This window comes from Mobula hypostoma, chromosome 3 (assembly GCF_963921235.1).
Source record: "Mobula hypostoma chromosome 3, sMobHyp1.1, whole genome shotgun sequence".
NCBI lineage: Eukaryota > Metazoa > Chordata > Chondrichthyes > Myliobatiformes > Myliobatidae > Mobula > Mobula hypostoma.
This window is the reverse complement of record NC_086099.1, coordinates 225779761-225797044: the sequence shown is the minus strand read 5'-3', so window position 1 is coordinate 225797044 and position 17284 is coordinate 225779761. Positions and strand designations below refer to the sequence as shown.

Genomic DNA, 17284 nt, shown 5'->3' with positions numbered 1-17284 from the left:
ATTTTTTGCAGAAACTCCAGCCATTGCTGCTCTGCTGTCCTTCCTGTTAGTATCCCTTTCCAGTCAACCTTGGCCAGTTCCCCCCTCATGCCATTGTAATTTCCTTTATTCTACTGAAATACCAACACGTTGATATTTAGTTTCTTTCTGAAATTTCAAAGTGAACTTAATCATATTGCGATCATTGTTCCCTACAGGTTCCTTAAACTTAAGCTCTCTTATCACCTCCAGATCATTGCACAACACCCAATCCAGCACAACTGATCCCTTAGTGGGCTCAACAACAAGCTGTTCTAAAAAGCCATCCCTTAGACATTCTACAAATTCTGTCTTGAAGTCCAGTACTGGCCTGGTTTTCCCAATCCACTCTCATGTTAAAATCCCCAACGATTATCATGATATTGCCCTTCTGACAAGACTTTTCTAACTCTCGTAATTTGTAATCCACATCCCGACTGCTGTTTGGAGGCCAGTATACAACTACCATTAGGGGCCTTTTACCCTTGCCATTTCTTAACTCAACCTATAGAGACTCTATACCTTCTGATCCTGTCATGCCTTTGTAATGATTTGATATTATTTCTTACAATCAGGGCCACACCACCACCTCTGCCGACTAGCCTATCTTTCTGATACATCGTATATCATTGGACATTCAGCTCCCAACAGCAGACATCCTTTAGTCAAGTTTCAGAGATGACCACAATGTCAGTCTTGCCAACCTGTAGCTGAATTTCAAGATCGTCTATTTTATTAGTGTCAATTTTAACACTGACACAAATATAACACTTTCAGTCCAGTATTTATTGCTTCCTGTTGTAAATCATTCCACCCACTGTGATTATGCCTCATCTTCTGCCTGTTCTTCCCATCATCTCTGTTGCCCGCCATCTTTGATTTAGATCTGTTTTCCCCTTCCTCAGACCTATCACTCCAGTTCCCATCCCCCTGCCAAATTAGTTTAAACCCTAACAGCTCTATTAAACCTGCATGCTGTGGGTTCAGGTGTAGCCCGTGCTTTTTGTACAGGTTACTTTTTGTACGGGTTACTTTCCCCCCCTAGAAGAAGCACCAATGATCCAGGAACCCCAAGCCCTGCCCCCTACACCAGTCTCTCGGCCACACATTAATATGCCTGATCATGCTATTCTTGCGCTCGTTAGCACGTGGCACAGGCAGCAATCCTGAGGTTACTACCCTGAAGGTCCTGCTTTTCAGCTTCCTACCCAACTCCCTAAATTCTCTCTTCAGGACCTCCTCCCTTTTTCTACCTATGTCATTGGTACCAATGTGCACCAAGACTTCAGGCTGTTCACCTTCTCCCTTCAGAATAGTCTGCACCGCTCCGAGACATCCTGTACCTTGGCACCTGGGAGGCAACACACCATGCAGGTACCTCTATCAGGCTGACAGAACTCCTGTCTGTTCCCCTCACTATGGAATCCCCTATGGCCACCGCATTCCTCTTCTTCTCTCCCTTCTCTTTTTCACACCACAGAACCAGGCTCAGTGCCAGAGACCCGATCACCATGGCGGTCCTGTGTCAGGTCATCCCCCTCAACAGTATCCAAAATGAGATAACAATTACTGAGGAGGATGGCCACAAGGGTGCCCTCTACTATCTGAGCTCTTCCCTTCCCTGACAATCACCCACTTGTCTAACTCCTGCAGCCTCAGGGTGACTAACTCCCCATAACTCCTATATTGTGCATTTACGACATGTTAAAAGTAAGCAATGTGAGGTGAGACATGGGTGGTGGCAGGGAGTTCAGTCGTCTCACAGCCTGGGAAAGAAGCTGTTTTCCATCCTAATAAACTATCATTTTAAATCTTTCACTTCCTTAAAATCATCACCCTAGAAGTTTAGTAATCAATTGCTTCCAACTTGTGGGCACACAAAATGTCCTTGTTTGCATCACATTGTCCTGAACTTATGCGTCACAACAGGAAGCCAGCCAACTGCCTCTATTGCTCAATATCATCGAAGAAACTTGGCAAACATTTTAAGAGCAATATTGAGTACTGTGTTTGGATCTTGTATTTAAGTTTTTTTTAAAAATAAATGTTGGTGAGAATATCGTGTGGCAAAGCTTGCAGTGGACCCTGGACCAACTGGAAAAATGGGTTTTAAAAAAGCAGATGGAATTTAATGCAGACGTGTGGTGTTGTACTTTGGGAGGATAAACCAGTGTAGATCTTAAGGAATGACTGGGTACTGAGCAATGTGGTAGAACAGAGGGATACAGTCATCGAAAAGTACAGCACAGAAACAGCCCCTTTGGCCCATCTAGTCCATTTAATCTACCTACTCTGATTGACCTGCAGCGTGACCATAGCTCTCTACACCTCTACCATCCATGTACCTCCGAAACATTGAAATCGAGCTCACACGCACTACTTGCTCTGGCAGTTCTTTTCACTCTCATGACCCTCAGTGAAGAAGTTCCCCTCAAACTTTTCACCCTTAACCAATGACGTCTATGTAGTCCCATCCAATCTCAGTGGAAAAGACCGTGTCGACGTCTCTGAACTTTGGATTTTTTTTTGGCGTGTGTCTGCGTGCGTGTGCATCTGTGATTATGTTTCTTTCATGGCTTTTACAAGGCGCGGGGAGAGAGAGCAACAGAGACTGAGTAGCTCGCCACTCCTCACACAGAAATTTTCGCAGTATTTTTCCCTTTTATTTTACAAGGTCGAGTTGCGATCTTGACACTCAAACCAGCACGGATGGAAAGCGTACTCAGGGGTGGACCCGACTGGTTTCGAACCCGGGAACCTACTCTCCCGGGTCTGGCGCAATGTCATAGCGCCACCAGCTGGCCCAACTTTGTATACTTTTAATCAATTCTCCTCTCCATATTGAGAATAGAAGAGGGGATTCCCAATCTGGCTTTTTATCCCTTTTCACCTGCCTATCACATCCCCCAGGTCCCTTCCTTCCCTTTCTCCTATGATCCACTCTCCTCTCCCATTAGAATCCTTCTCCAGACTTTTACCTTTCCCACCCACTTGACTTCACCTATCACCTTCCAGCTAGTCGCCTTCCCCTCCCTCCACCTTATATTCTGGTGTCTTCCATTCCAGTCCTGAAGAAAGGTCTGGGCCTGAAACATTGACTGTGACAGTGATGGTAAGAATGGGAGGAGATAGCAGTTGAATGTGTGGCTGAGGAGTTGGTGCAGGGAGCAGGATTTTAGATTTTTAGATCATTGGGATCTCTTCTGGGGAAGGTGGGACCTGTACAGATTGGATGGGTGGCACCTGAACTTGAGGGGGAGCAATATCCTTGCAGGTAGGTTTGCTAGTGTGGTTCGGGAGGGTTTAAACTAATTTGCGAGGGGGATGGGACCCAGAGCGATAGAGCAGTGAAAGAAGTGCATGGAGTAAAGCCAGATCTAACATATAGAGAGGCTTTGAGGAAAGAGAAGCAGAATAAACGGTGTAAAGACAGTAAGGTAGAAGGGCTGAAATGTGTGTACCTCAATGCAAGAAGCATCAGGAACAAAGGTGATGAACTGAGAGCTTGGATACATACATGGAATTATGATGTAGTAGTGGCCATTACAGAGACTTGGCTGGCACCAGGGCAGGAATGGATTCTCAATATTCCCGGATTTCAGTGCTTTAAAAGGGATAGGGAGGGCAGAAAAAGGGGAGGAGGGGTGGCATTACTGGTCAGGGATACTATTACAGCTACAGAAAGGGTGGGTAATGTAGCAGGATCCTCTTTTGAGTCAGTATGGGTGGAAGTCAGGAACAGGAAGGGAGCAGTTACTCTACTGGGGGTATTCTATAGGCCCCCTGGTAGCAGCAGAGATACAGAGGAGCAGATTGGGAGGCAGATTTCGGAAAGGTGCAAAAATAACAGGGTTGTTATCATGGGTGACTTTAACTTCCCTAATATTGATCGGCACCTGATTAGTTCCAAGGGTTTAGATGGGGCAGAGTTTGTTAAGTGTGTCCAGGACGGATTCCTGTGGACAGGCTGACCAGGGGGAATGCCATACTAGATCTAGTACCAGGTAATTGACTGGGTCAGGTCACAGATCTCTCAGTGGGTGAGCATCTGGGGGACAGTGACCACTGCTCCCTGGCCTTTAGCATTAATATGGAAAAGGATAGAATCAGAGAGCACAGGAAAATTTTTAATTGGGGAAAGGCAAATTATGAGGCTATAAGGCTAGAACTTGCGAGTGTGAATTGGGATGATGTTTTTGCAGGGAAATGTACTATGGACATGTGGTCGATGTTTAGAGATCTCTTGCGGGATGTTAGGGATAAATTTGTCCCGGTGAGGAAGATAAAGAATGGTGGGTGAAGGAACCATGGGTGACAAGTGAGGTGGAAAATCTAGTCAGGTGGAAGAAGGCAGCATACATGAAGGTTAGGAAGCAAGGATCAGATGGGTCTATTGAGGAATATAGGGAAGCAAGAAAGGAGCTTAAGAAGGGGCTGAGAAGAGCAAGAAGAGGGCATGAGAAGGCCTTGGCAAGTAGGGTAAAGGAAAACCCCAAGGCATTCTTCAATTATGTGAAGAAAAAAAGGATGACAGGAGTGAAGGTAGGACCGATTAGAGATAAAGGTGGGAAGATGTGCCTGGAGGCTGTGGAAGTGAGCGAGGTCCTCAATGAATACTTCTCTTCGGTATTCACCAATGAGAGGAAACTTGATGATGGTGAGGACAATATGAGTGAGGTTGATGTTCTGGAGCATGTTGATATTAAGGGAGAGGAGGTGTTGGAGTTGTTAAAATACATTAGGACAGATAAATCCCCAGGGCCTGACTGAATATTCCCCAGGCTGCTCCACGAGGCGAGAGGAGAGATTGCTGAGCCTCTGGCTAGGATCTTTATGTCCTCGTTGTCCGCGGGAATGGTACCGGAGGATTGGAGGGAGGCGAATGTTGTCCCCTTGTTCAAAAAAGGTAGTAGGGATAGTCTGGGTAATTTAGACCAGTGAGTCTTGCGCCTGTGGTGGGAAAGCTGTTGGAAAAGATTCTTAGAGATAGGATCTATAGGCATTTAGAGAATCATGGACTGATCAGGGACAGTCAGCATGGCTTTGCGAAGGGCAGAGCGTGTCTAACAAGTTCTTTGAGGAGGTGACCAGGCATATAGATGAGGGTAGTGCAGTGGATGTGATCTATATGGATTTTAGTAAGGCATTTGACAAGGTTCCACATAGTAGGCTTATTCAGAAAGTTACAAGGCATAGGATCCAGGGAAGTTTGGCCAGGTGGATTCAGAATTGGCTTGCCTGCAGAAGGCAGAGGGTGGTGGTGGACGGAGTACATTCAGATTGGAGGATTGTAACTAGTGGTGTCCCACAAGGATCTGTTCTGGGACCTCTACTTTTTGTGATTTTTATTAACGACCTGGATGTGGGGGTAGATGGGTGAGTTGGCAAGTTTGCAGACGACACAAAGGTTGGTGGTGTTGTAGATAGTGTAGAGGATTGTCAAAGATTGCAGAGAGACATTGATAGGATGCAGAAGTGGGCTGAGAAGTGGCAGATGGAGTTCAACCTGGAGAAGTGTGAAGTGGTACACTTTGGAAGGACAGACTCCAAGGCAGAGTACAAAGTAAATGGCAGGATACTTTGTGGAGGAGCAGAGGGATCTCAGGGTACGTGTCCACAGATCCCTGAAAGTTGCCTCACAGGTGGATAGGGTAGTTAAGAAAGCTTATGGGGTGTTAGCTTTCATAAATCGAGGGATAGAGTTTAAGAGTCGCGATGTAATGATGCAGCTCTATAAAACTCTGGTTAGGCCACACTTGGAGTATTGTGTCCAGTTCTGGTCACCTCACTATAGGAAGGATGTGGAAGCATTGGAAAGGGTACAGAGGAGATTTACCAGGATGCTGCCTGGTTTAGAAAGTATGCATTATGATCAGAGATTAAGAGAGCTAGGGCTTTACTCTTTGGAGAGAAGGAGGATGAGAGGAGACATGATAGAGGTGTACAAGATAATAAGAGGAATAGATATAGTGGATAGCCAGCACCTCTTCCCCAGGGCACCACTGCTGAATACAAGAGGACATGGCTTTAAGGTAAGGGTGGGAAGTTCAAGGGGGATATTAGAGGAAGGTTTTTTTACTCAGAGAGTGGTTGGTGCATGGAATGCACTGCCTGAGTCAATGGTGGAGGCAGATACACTAGTGAAGTTTAAGAGACTACTAGACAGGTATATGGAGGAATTTACAGTAGGGGCTTATATGGGAGGCAGGGTTTGAGGGTCAGCACAACATTGTGGGCCAAAGGGCCTGTACTGTGCTGTACTATTCTATATGTTCTATATGTTTATTCATTTCCATAGATTGTACCTGATCCGCTGAGTTCCTCCAGCATTTTGTGTGTATTCCTTTGGATTTCCAGCATTGTTAAAACTTTCTCATGTTAAGGACGTTTCCAATGGTGATGGAGTCTAACACAAGAGAACACAGCCTCTGAAAAGAGGGAAACAACAGGAATTCTGCAGATGCTGGAAATTCAAGCAAAGTTCATCAAAGTTGCTGGTGAACGCAGCAGGCCAAGCAGCATCTATAGGAAGAGGTGCAGTCGACGTTTCAGGCCGAGACCCTTCGTCAGGACTAACTGAAGGAAGAGTGAGTAAGGGATTTGAAAGTTGGAGGGGGAGGGGGAGATCCAAAATGATAGGAGAAGACAGGAGGGGGAGGGATAGAGCCAAGAGCTGGACAGGTGATAGGCAAAAGGGGATACGAGAGGATCATGGGACAGGAGGTCCGGGAAGAAAGACAAGGAGGGGGGTGGTGACCCAGAGGATGGGCAAGAGGTATATTCAGAGGGACAGAGGGAGAAAAAGGAGAGTGAGAGAAAGAATGTGTGCATAAAAATGAGTAACAGATGGGGTACGAGGGGGAGGTGGGGCCTTAGCGGAAGTTAGAGAAGTCAATGTTCATGCCATCAGGTTGGAGGCTACCCAGACGGAATATAAGGTGTTGTTCCTCCAACCTGAGTGTGGCTTCATCTCCACAGTAGAGGAGGCCGTGGACAGACATGTCAGAATGGGAACGGGATGTGGAATTAAAATGTGTGGCCACTGGGAGATCCTGCTTTCTCTGGCGGACAGAGCGTAGGTGTTCAGCAAAGCGGTCTCCCAGTCTGCGTCGGGTCTCACCAATATATAAAAGGCCACATCGGGAGCACCGGACACAGTATATCACCCCAGTCGACTCACAGGTGAAGTGATGCCTCACCTGGAAGGACTGTTTGGGGCCCTGAATGGTGGTAAGGGAGGAAGTGTAAGGGCATGTGTAGCACTTGTTCCGCTTACACGGATAAGTGCCAGGAGGGAAATCAGTGGGGAGGGATGGGGGGGGACGAATGGACAAGGGAGTTGTGTAGGGAGCGATCCCTGCGGAATGCAGAGAGAGGGGGGGGAGGGAAAGATGTGCTTAGTGGTGGGATCCCGTTGGAGGTGGCGGAAGTTACGGAGAATAATATGTTGGACCCGGAGGCTGGTGGGGTGGTAGGTGAGGACCAGGGGAACCCTATTCCTAGTGGGGTGGTGGGAGGATGGAGTGAGAGCAGATGTATGTGAAATGGGGGAGATACGTTTAAGAGCAGAGTTGATAGTGGAGGAAGGGAAGCCCCTTTCTTTAAAAAAGGAAGACATCTCCCTCGTCCTAGAATGAAAAGCCTCATCCTGAGAGCAGATGCGGCGGAGACGGAGGAATTGCGAGAAGGGGATGGCATTTTTGCAAGAGACGGTGAGAAGAGGAATAGTCCAGACAGCTGTGAGAGTCAGTAGGCTTATAGTAGACATCAGTGGATAAGCTGTCTCCAGAGACAGAGACAGAAAGATCTAGAAAGGGGAGGGAGGTGTCGGAAATGGACCAGGTAAACTTGAGGGCAGGGTGAAAGTTGGAGGCAAAGTTAATAAAGTCAACGAGTTCTGCATGCGTGCAGGAAGTCTGAAAAGAGGGACGTCTATTTAGAACGGAGATGAGGAGGGATTTCTTTAGCCAGAGAATTTCTATACCCAAGTCATTGGGTATATTTAAGGCAGAGGTTGACAGATTCATGATTAGTCAGGGCATGAAGGGATAGAGAGAACGACTGGGGTGGAGAGGAAAATGGAAATGGGTCAGCCATGAGATGGCAGAGCAGACTGGATGACCAAACAACTGAACTCTTTATGGTCTAAGATGTTTGAGGACAGATTTGGTGCATTGTGTACAATTCTGGTCACCTACCTACAGAAAAGGTTTCAATAAAATTGAAACAGAAATTTACAAGGATGTTGTTAAGACTTGAGGACCTAAACCAATGGGAAAAGTTAAATAGGTTAGTACTTTATTCCCTGAACCATAGGACAGGAAAATGAGATTTGATGAGTTATCCAATATTATGAAGGGTATAGATAGAGGAAAAAACTAAGAACTAGATTAAAGGTGAAAGGTGAAATATTTAAAGGGAACTTATTCACTCAGAGGCTGATACATGTGTGGAATGTGCTGCCAACTGAAGCAGTGGATTTGGGTTTAATTGCAGCATTTAAGAGAAATTTGGATACATTCATGGATGAGAGAGGTATAGTCCAGCTGCCGGTCAATGGGACGAGGCAGGGTAACAGTTCAGCATGGACCAGACGGGCCAAAGGGTCTGCTTCTGTGACATCTCTGACAGGGGCAAGAGCCAGTCAGACACAGTACAGGTGTATAAATCTTGGTTAGGCTGCATTTGAAGTACTGTGTGCAGATCTGGTAGTCCCCATTACAGGAAGAATGTTGAGGCTTCGGAGAGGGTGCTGGCTTGATTAGAGGGTAGTAGCTAAAAGGAGAGGCTGGACAAACATGGATCATTTCCTCTGTGTGTTGGAGGTCAAGGGAAGTCCTGACCAACTTGCTGCAGCAGCCTACAAGTGTCATCATGCTTCCGGTGCCAACATTGTCTGCCCACAACTTATAACCAATACGTCTTTTTAAAAATATGCGAGGAAACTGGAGCCTGCAGTCATGAGGGGGAACCTACAAACTCCTGACTAACGGTGGTGGGAATTGAATACTGATTGGAGCTGTTGGGAGAGGCGCTATATGTTACACTACCATGCCAACCCCCAAGGACAGCCAACATTTCAGGCCTTTTGACATCAGTCCTTCCAAAGCACAGGGCTTGGCAAAACTCCAGGTGGTGTACAACAAGATCACTGTTAACAAAAGTTAAAATAATATTACTGCGGCCAGCAAGCTGTAGGAAGGAGTAATGACAAATTATAAGCTGGAATGAAACATCTGTCTTATATAAATAAAAGAATCTTTGTTCCATTGAGTTGTTCATGCCAACCACGAGATACATTAAAGCCAAATCCATTCCTCACCGCTCAGTCCACATCTGTCTCAATTCCTGGCATCCACATACCTGTCCATATAATTCTTAAATTGTACTATTCTATGTTCTATTTATATGGGAGGCAGGGTTTGAGGGTCAGCACAAGAATGTGGGCCGAAGGGCCTGTACTATGCTGTACTGTACTATTCTATGTTCTAACTAACATATTTGCCTCAAGCACTGCCTTTGTAGCCAGATCATTACATCTCCTCCACACACACACAAAAAATCTACAAATGCTGGAAATCCAGAGCAACACACGCAAAACACTGGAAGAACTCAGCAGATCAGATTAGAGCAAACAGTCGACGTTCTGGGCCGAAACCCATCACCAGAACTGGAATGGAAGGGGGGGAAGAAGCCAGAATAAGAAGGGTGGGGGGGGGGAAGGACTACAGTCTGGCAGGTGACAGGTGGGTGGGTGGGGGGAAGCTGGGTAGGTAGGGGGCTCATGTACGAAGCTGGAAGGAGAGAGGTGAGACACAAAAAGTGCTGGCGGAACTCAGGTCAGGCAGCATCTACACAGAGGAATAAACAGTCGGCATTTCGGGCCGAATATCATCAAGACTGGAAAGCAAGAGAGAAGAATCCAGAATAAAGCGGGAAGAGGGGAAGGAGTACCAACTGGCAGGTGATAGGTGGGTGGGTTAAAGCAAGAAGCTGAGATGCTCAAGTTTTCGGGAATTTGTATAATCTCTCATGTCTCCTTTAAAACACTGCCCACCCCACACACCTTACCTTCGACCGGCTGGGTCATCAACTCTACCAAACAGACGCCACCCTCGGCCTCAGCCTTTTATACCATCCAGGTTACAGCGCCCCGCAAGAAGCAGCCTCTCCATTGGTCGCTCTCCTTCCAATGACGGTCAGTCTCCTCCGGTCCCCTCAGGGAGCCGCTCCCCTTAAAGGGACGAGCCTTTCAATTTTGTTTAAACGCACTGCCGACAGAAATGTGAAGCCAGCAGGACCAAGGGTCAGGGGGAACAGAATATATTTCTTAGCCGGCCATCCCACCCTGCAAAAACTCATTTCAGGGAGGTTTCAACCTCATAGCAGTCTGTGTCAATGAATTTGTTAATTTTGCAAGACATCAGATTCACAAATGTTTTGTGAGACAGCTGACTTCTGAATTCTGTCTTAATGTGCCATGTTCACAACAGCTGCTGTCTTGGTTGATGAGCAGACATAGTTTTTTTGCTATTTCTGAATCAGGAAACATTTTCCTGAATAGCTTACCTGTGTGCTTACACACCTGGAATGGCAGGTTATGCTCAAAGATGAAAGATGTAAAGTACACCTCAGCTCTAGTGACCTTCTCTGTCAGACTTTGGGTTTCTGCTGAAAAAAACTGTTAAATACTTGAGGCAACACACATAAAAGTTGCTGGTGAACGCAGCAGGCCAGGCAGCATCTCTAGGAAGAGGTACAGTCGACGTTTCGGGCCGATAGGGTCTCCAGCAACTTTTATGTGTGTTGCTTGAAATTCCAGCATCTGCAGATTTCCTCGTGTTTACGTTGTGAAATACTTGAGCAGCCTTCCCTGCGCTTAGCCTCCCTAATACGTTGTGGTCCCGAAAAGAAATAAAAGCATAAGGTGTATCCTTATTACAGGCGTGCACCGCTTAACGTCCATTCGGACAACGTCCGATCGCATATACATCCGTCGTCTGTCTCTGTCTCTCTCTCTCTCACACACACACACACACACTGCAATAGTCGGGATCAGAACTTACTTTTTTACATCGAAACGGGGCATTTTAAATGAGTGATTTAGAAGTTCTGTATCTTCCAGTTCAAGTTTATTGTCATCTGGCTGATTGTCCACAAACGAAACAACCGCTGTCCGGACCACGGTGTAGCCACAATACACATATCACGCACGCCACAATAAAGCAATATATTACCATATTATTTAATAAAGTGTAATTCAAAATGCATATAAAGTGCGCAGCACAGGTAAACAGTTCACTGTCCTAATGACAAGACCTCGGTGGGGGCCGGGTATTTATTAAAATCGGTTTTTCTTCTGAAAACGGCTGCACTTAAACCCAGCCCATCGCGGGCTTCGATGTACCTGTAAGTGGAAGTGATTCAGGAAAAAAACCCGAAGAATTTGCTCGCTGCGAGCGCGTTTTTAGAGATGTCTTGGCGGACGAATTTGGAATTTCGCTCCAATTTAAACCCCACTCTAATCCCATTTAAGACGCCAACGCGCCCCGCCAGCCTCGGGAATTTCTTCGCCAGGCTTTTGTACTTCAACACCGACAGCTTTCCGGATGATTTCAGCGTCATTACAGACGGCAGTAACTGAACTGATGGCTATGGAAGAGAGAGAGAGAGAGAGAGAGCGAGAGAGAGAGAGAGAGAGAGAGAGAGAGAGAGAGAGAGAGAGAGAGAGAGAGAGAGAGAGAGAGAGAGAGAGAGAGAGAGAGAGAGAGAGAGAGAGAGAGAGAGAGAGAGAGAGAGAGAGAGAGAGAGAGAGAGAGAGAGAGAGAGAGAGAGATCGACTGTAAAGCCCGCCCACAGAGGAAACTAATAGGTCTACTTGGCACAAAGAGAAATCAAGCAGGATTCATTCATTTTCTTTTTTTCTTTTTATTTCCCTCTCCCTCTCTAAAAAAAAATAGATTTCCGGGATATTGTATATAATTTGCGGGCATCAGGGGGCTGCGATCGATATGCGGGAGACACCCGGAACTCCCGGGACAGGTGGGATGTCTGTTTAGCCCAAAACATCGACTGTTTATCCCAGAATCAGAACAGGATCAAATTTAATATCACTGGCATATGTGGTGAAATATTTTGTTTTTTGCAGCAGCAATACGTTGCAATAGATAATTAAACAAACCTATAAATAACAATAAAAAAAGATAATTAAATAAAACTATCAATAACAATAAGAAATATATAATAAGTACTGTTTAAAGAGAGCAAAAAATAACAAAAATGGCGAGGTAATGTTCAGGGGTTCATTGTCCATTCAGAAATCTGATGGTGGAGAGGGAGGAACTTCTTGAGAGGCTGAGTGTGTGTCTTCAGGCTCCTGTACCTCCTCCCTGATGGTAGCAAGGTCCTGGGTGATGGGGGTCCTTAATGACAGATGCCGCCTTTTTGAGGCACTCCATAGATAATGCCTAACCTGCTGAGTTCTGAGTTCCTACTGCACTTTGTGCAGATTTTAGTCTCCATTTCCTCCACCTTCCAGAAGACATATAGTTGACGTCAGTCCTTCCGAAGTAAGGGCTTGGCAAAACTCCTGGTGGTGTACAACAATATCACTCCCAACAAAAGTTAAAATCATATTACTGTGAACACAAGGGGTGCTGGAATCCAGAACAACACACACAAAATGCTGGAGGAGCTCAGCAGGTCAGACAGCATCAATGGAAATGAATAAACAGCTGATGTTTTGGGCTGAGCCCCTTCATCAGGACCGGAAAGGAAGGGGGAAAATGCCAGAAATGTGGGGGGGGGGAGGAGAAGGAGGAAGGTAAAGGACTGGAGAAGAAGGAATCTGATGGGAGAGGAGAGCGGAGAAAGGGAAGAAGGGGGAGGTGATAGGCGGGTGAGGAGGAGAGAGAAGAGTCCAGATTTGGGAATAGAAGAGGGAAAGGGGAGGGGGGAAATGCAGGAAGGAGGAACCAATGTTCATGCCACCAGGCTGGAGGCTGCCTAGAGGGAGTATAGTAGGATGTTGCTCCTCCACCTTGAGAACAGCCTCATCATGACAAATGAGCATGCTGGAATGGGAATGGGGATAGGAATTGTAATGGATGGCCACCAGGATATTCCGCTTAAGGCAGATGGAGTGGAGGTGCTCAACATAGCAGTCCCCAAATTTACATTGGGTCTCTCCAGTATAGAGGAGACTGCACTGGGAACACCGGATACTATAGGATCCACAACAGATTCTCAGCTGAAGTGTTGCCTCATCTACACAGTTCTAACCCTGAACGGATGTGAGGGAGGACATGGATGGGCAAGAGATATGTGCCAAGTATGAGATTAGGGGGGAGGGATGAATGGACAAAGGAATCACAGAGGGGGCAATACCTGCGGAAAGCAGAGAGTAGGAGGGAGGTAAAGATGTACGTGGTGGTAGGATCCCTTTGGAGATGGGGGAAGTTGTGGAAAAAGATGTGTTGGATGCGGAGACTCATGGGGTGGTAGGTAAGGCCAAGAGGAACTCTATCACTGTTAAGGGGGTGGAAAGATGAGGTGAGCACAGGTGTCGACAAATAGAGGAGATGCAGGTGATGGCAACATCAATGATGGAGAAAGGGGAACTGTGTCCATTGAAGAAGGAGGAGGACATCTCTGATATCCCAGAACAGCTCTGATTCATTGAACATAGAACATAGAACAGTACAGCACAGTACAGGCCTTTCGGCCCACAATGTTGTGCCGACCCTCAAACCCTGCCTCCCATATAACCCCCACCTTAATTTCCTCCATATACCTGTCTAGTAGTCTCTTAAACTTCACTAGTTTATCTGCCTCCACCACTGACTCAGGCAGTGCATTCCACGCACCATCCATTCTCTGAGTAAAAAACCTTCCTCTAATATCCCCCTTGAACTTCCCAACCCTTACCTTAAAGCCATGTCCTCTTGTATTGAGCAGTGGTGCCCTGGGGAAGAGGCGCTGGCTATCCATTCTATCTATTCCTCTTATTATCTTGTACACCTCTATCATGTCTCCTCTCATCCTCCTTCTCTCCAAAGAGTAAAGCCCTAGCTCCCTTAATCTCTGATCATAATGCATACTTTCTAAACCAGGCAGCATCCTGGTAAATCTCCTCTGTACCCTTTCCAATGCTTCCACATCCTTCCTATAGTGAGGTGACCAGAACTAGACACAGTACTCCAAGTGTGGCCTAACCAGAGTTTTATAGAGCTGCAGGAGTAGGTTCTCTCCTCTGCCATCGATTTCTGAATTTTCATTGAACCTATGAACACCATTTCACTACTTATTATTTCTGTTATTTTTTCACCACTTACTTTAACCTAACTATTTAATAAATGTACATATATCAGACCATAAGATAGAGGGGCAGAAGTAGGCCATTCAGCCCATCCAGTCTGCTCCACCATTCAATCATGGGCTGATCCAATTCTTCCAGTCATCCCCACTCCTCTGCCTTCCAACCATACCCTTTGATGCCCTGGCTAATCGAGAAACTATCTATCTATGCCCTAAATACACTCAATAGCAACAAATTCCACAGATTTATGACCCTCTGACTAAAGTAATTTCTCCGCATCTCTGTTCTAAGTAGACGTCCTTCAATCCTGAAGTCATAACCTCTTGTCCTAGAATCCCCTACCATGGGAAATAACTTTGCCATATCTAATCTGTTCAGGCCTTTTAACATTTGGAATGTTTCTATGAGGTCCCCCATCATTCTCCTGAACTCCAGGGAATACAGCCCAAGAGCTGCCAGATGTTCGTCATACAGTATCCCTTTCATTCCTGGAATCATTCTCGTGAATCTTCTCTGAACCCTCTCCAATGTCAGTATATCCTTTCTAAAATAAGCAGCCCAAAACTGCACACAATACTCCAAGTGCCTTACACAGCCTCAACATCACATCCCTGCTCTTATATTCTATACCTCTAGAAATGAATGCCAACATAGCATTCACCTTCTTCACCACCGACTCAACCTGAAGGTTAACCTTTAGGGTATCCTGCACAAGGACTCTCAAGTCCCTTTGCATGTCTGCATTTTGAATTTTCTCCCCATCTAAATAATAGTCTGCCCGTTTATTTCTTCCACCAAAGTGCATGACCATATATTTTCCAACATTGTATTTCATTTGCCACTTCTTTGCCCATTCCCCTAAACTATCTAAGTCTCTCTGCAGACTCTTTGTTTCCTGAACACTACCCGCTCCTCCACCTATCTTTTTATCATTGGCAAATTTAGCCACAAGTCTATTAATCCCATAGTCCAAATCATTGATACATATCGTAAAAAGCAGCGGTCCCAACACCGAACCCTGTGGAACTCCACTGGTAACCGGCAGCCAGAATAAGATGCCTTTATTTCCACTCTCTGTTTTCTGCCGATCAGCCAATGCTCCACCCATGCTAGTAACTTCCCTGTAATTCCATGGGCTCTTATCTTGCTAAGCACATGAGGCAGCTTGTCAAAGGCCTTCTGAAAATTCAAGTACACTACATGTACTGATCCAGTTAACCACATTATCATTCAGATCATTAACATAGGTAATAAACACCAATGAATGCAGCACCAATCCCTGCGGCACTCCACTAGTCACAGACCTCCAATCAGAGAGGCAACCATCTACTACCACTCTGACTCCTTCCACGTTGTCAATGTCTAATCCAATCTACTACCCCATCCTGCATGCTGAGGGACTGAAACTTATTGACCAACCTCCCATGCGGAAATCTTGTCGAAGATCTTGCTAAAGTCCACGTAGACTACATCCAATATCTTGCTATCATCAACTTTCCTGGGAAATTCCTTGATAAACTTGATAAGATTGGTTAGACACGACCTACTATGCACAAAGCCATGCTGACTATCCCTAATCAGTCCCTGTCTATCCAAATGGAACAACATTAGCTTTCCTCCAACCCTCGGCACCTCACCCATAGCTACGGACATTTTAAATATCTCTGCTAGGGCCCATGCAATTTCTACACTAAACTTCCATAGGATCCGAGGGAACACCTTGTCAGGCCCTGGAGATGTATCCACCCTTATCTGCCTCAAGATAGCAAACACTTTATCCTTTGTAATCTGTCTGGAGTCCATGAAGTTGATGTCGCTTTGCCTCACTTCTACAGACTCTGTGTCCATCTCCTGAGTAAATACAGATGCAAAAACTTCATTTAAAATCTGCCCCATCTCTTTTGGCATTGTGCATTGATTACCATTCTGGCCTTCCAGAGAACCAACTTTGTCCCTTGCTATCCTTTTGCTCTTAACATATCTGAATAATCCCTTAAGATTCTCCTTCATCGTGACTGCTATGAAAACCTCATGCCTTCTTTTAGCCTTTGTAATTTTCTTCTTGTGTTCTCCTGCATTTCTTATACTCTATAACTACCTCATTTATTCCTACCATAGCCACCCCTTGAGTTTATAGTAAATGGGAAGAGGCAAACGAGAAATTGCTGAGGGTGAGGACCAGTTCTGCCAGATGGAGGAGGGCAGTGATGGAGGAGAACTGGTCAGGTCTGTTGTCGAGGAAGAAGCAGAGAACTTTAAGGCCTTTTTGATGGGGAATAGGAGCATATTGGGACTGGACATCCATGATGAAAACGAGGCAATCAGGGTCAGGGGATTGAAAGCTGTCGAGAGGTCCTTCTGCAGTTGTACAGGGCCCTGGTGAGACCACACCTGGAGTACTGTGTGCAGTTTTGGTCTCCAAATTTGAGGAAGGACATTCTTGCTATTGAGGGAGTGCAGCATAGGTTCACAGGGTTAATTCCCGGGATGGCGGGACTGTCATATGTCGAAAGGTTGGAGCGACTGGGCTTGTATACTCTGGAATTTAGAAGGCTGAGAGTGGATCTTATTGAAACATATAAGATTATTAAGGGATTGGCCATGCTGGAGGCAGGAAACATGTTCCCACTGACGGGTGAGTCCAGAACCAGAAGCCACAGTTAAGAATAAGGGTAGGCCATTTAGAACGGAGTTGAGGAAAAACTCTTTCACCCAGAGAGCAGTGGATGTACGGAATGCTCTGCCCCGGAAGGCTGTGGAGGCCAAGTCTCCGGATGCTTTCAAGAAAGGGATGGATAGAGCTCTTAAAGATAGCGGAATCAAAGGTTATGGGGATAAGACAGGAACTGGATACTGATTGTGGATGATCAGTCATGATCACAGTGAATGGCGGTGCTGGCTCGAAGGGCCGAATGGCCTACTCCTGCACCTATTGTGTATTGTCTATTG

At 46.0% G+C, this 17284-nt stretch overlaps 1 protein-coding gene across 1 annotated transcript in view; it reads right to left on the bottom strand.

The window, feature by feature from the left end:
- LOC134344583 (solute carrier family 52, riboflavin transporter, member 3-like) overlaps positions 1-10180 on the bottom strand; it is a 31054-nt gene extending 20874 nt beyond the window's left edge. The window contains 1 exon segment of the mRNA XM_063044654.1: positions 10090-10180. Coding sequence (XP_062900724.1) covers positions 10090-10108 — 19 coding nt within the window. The 5' untranslated portion in view covers positions 10109-10180.
- Between the last annotated feature and the right edge of the window lie 7104 nt (positions 10181-17284).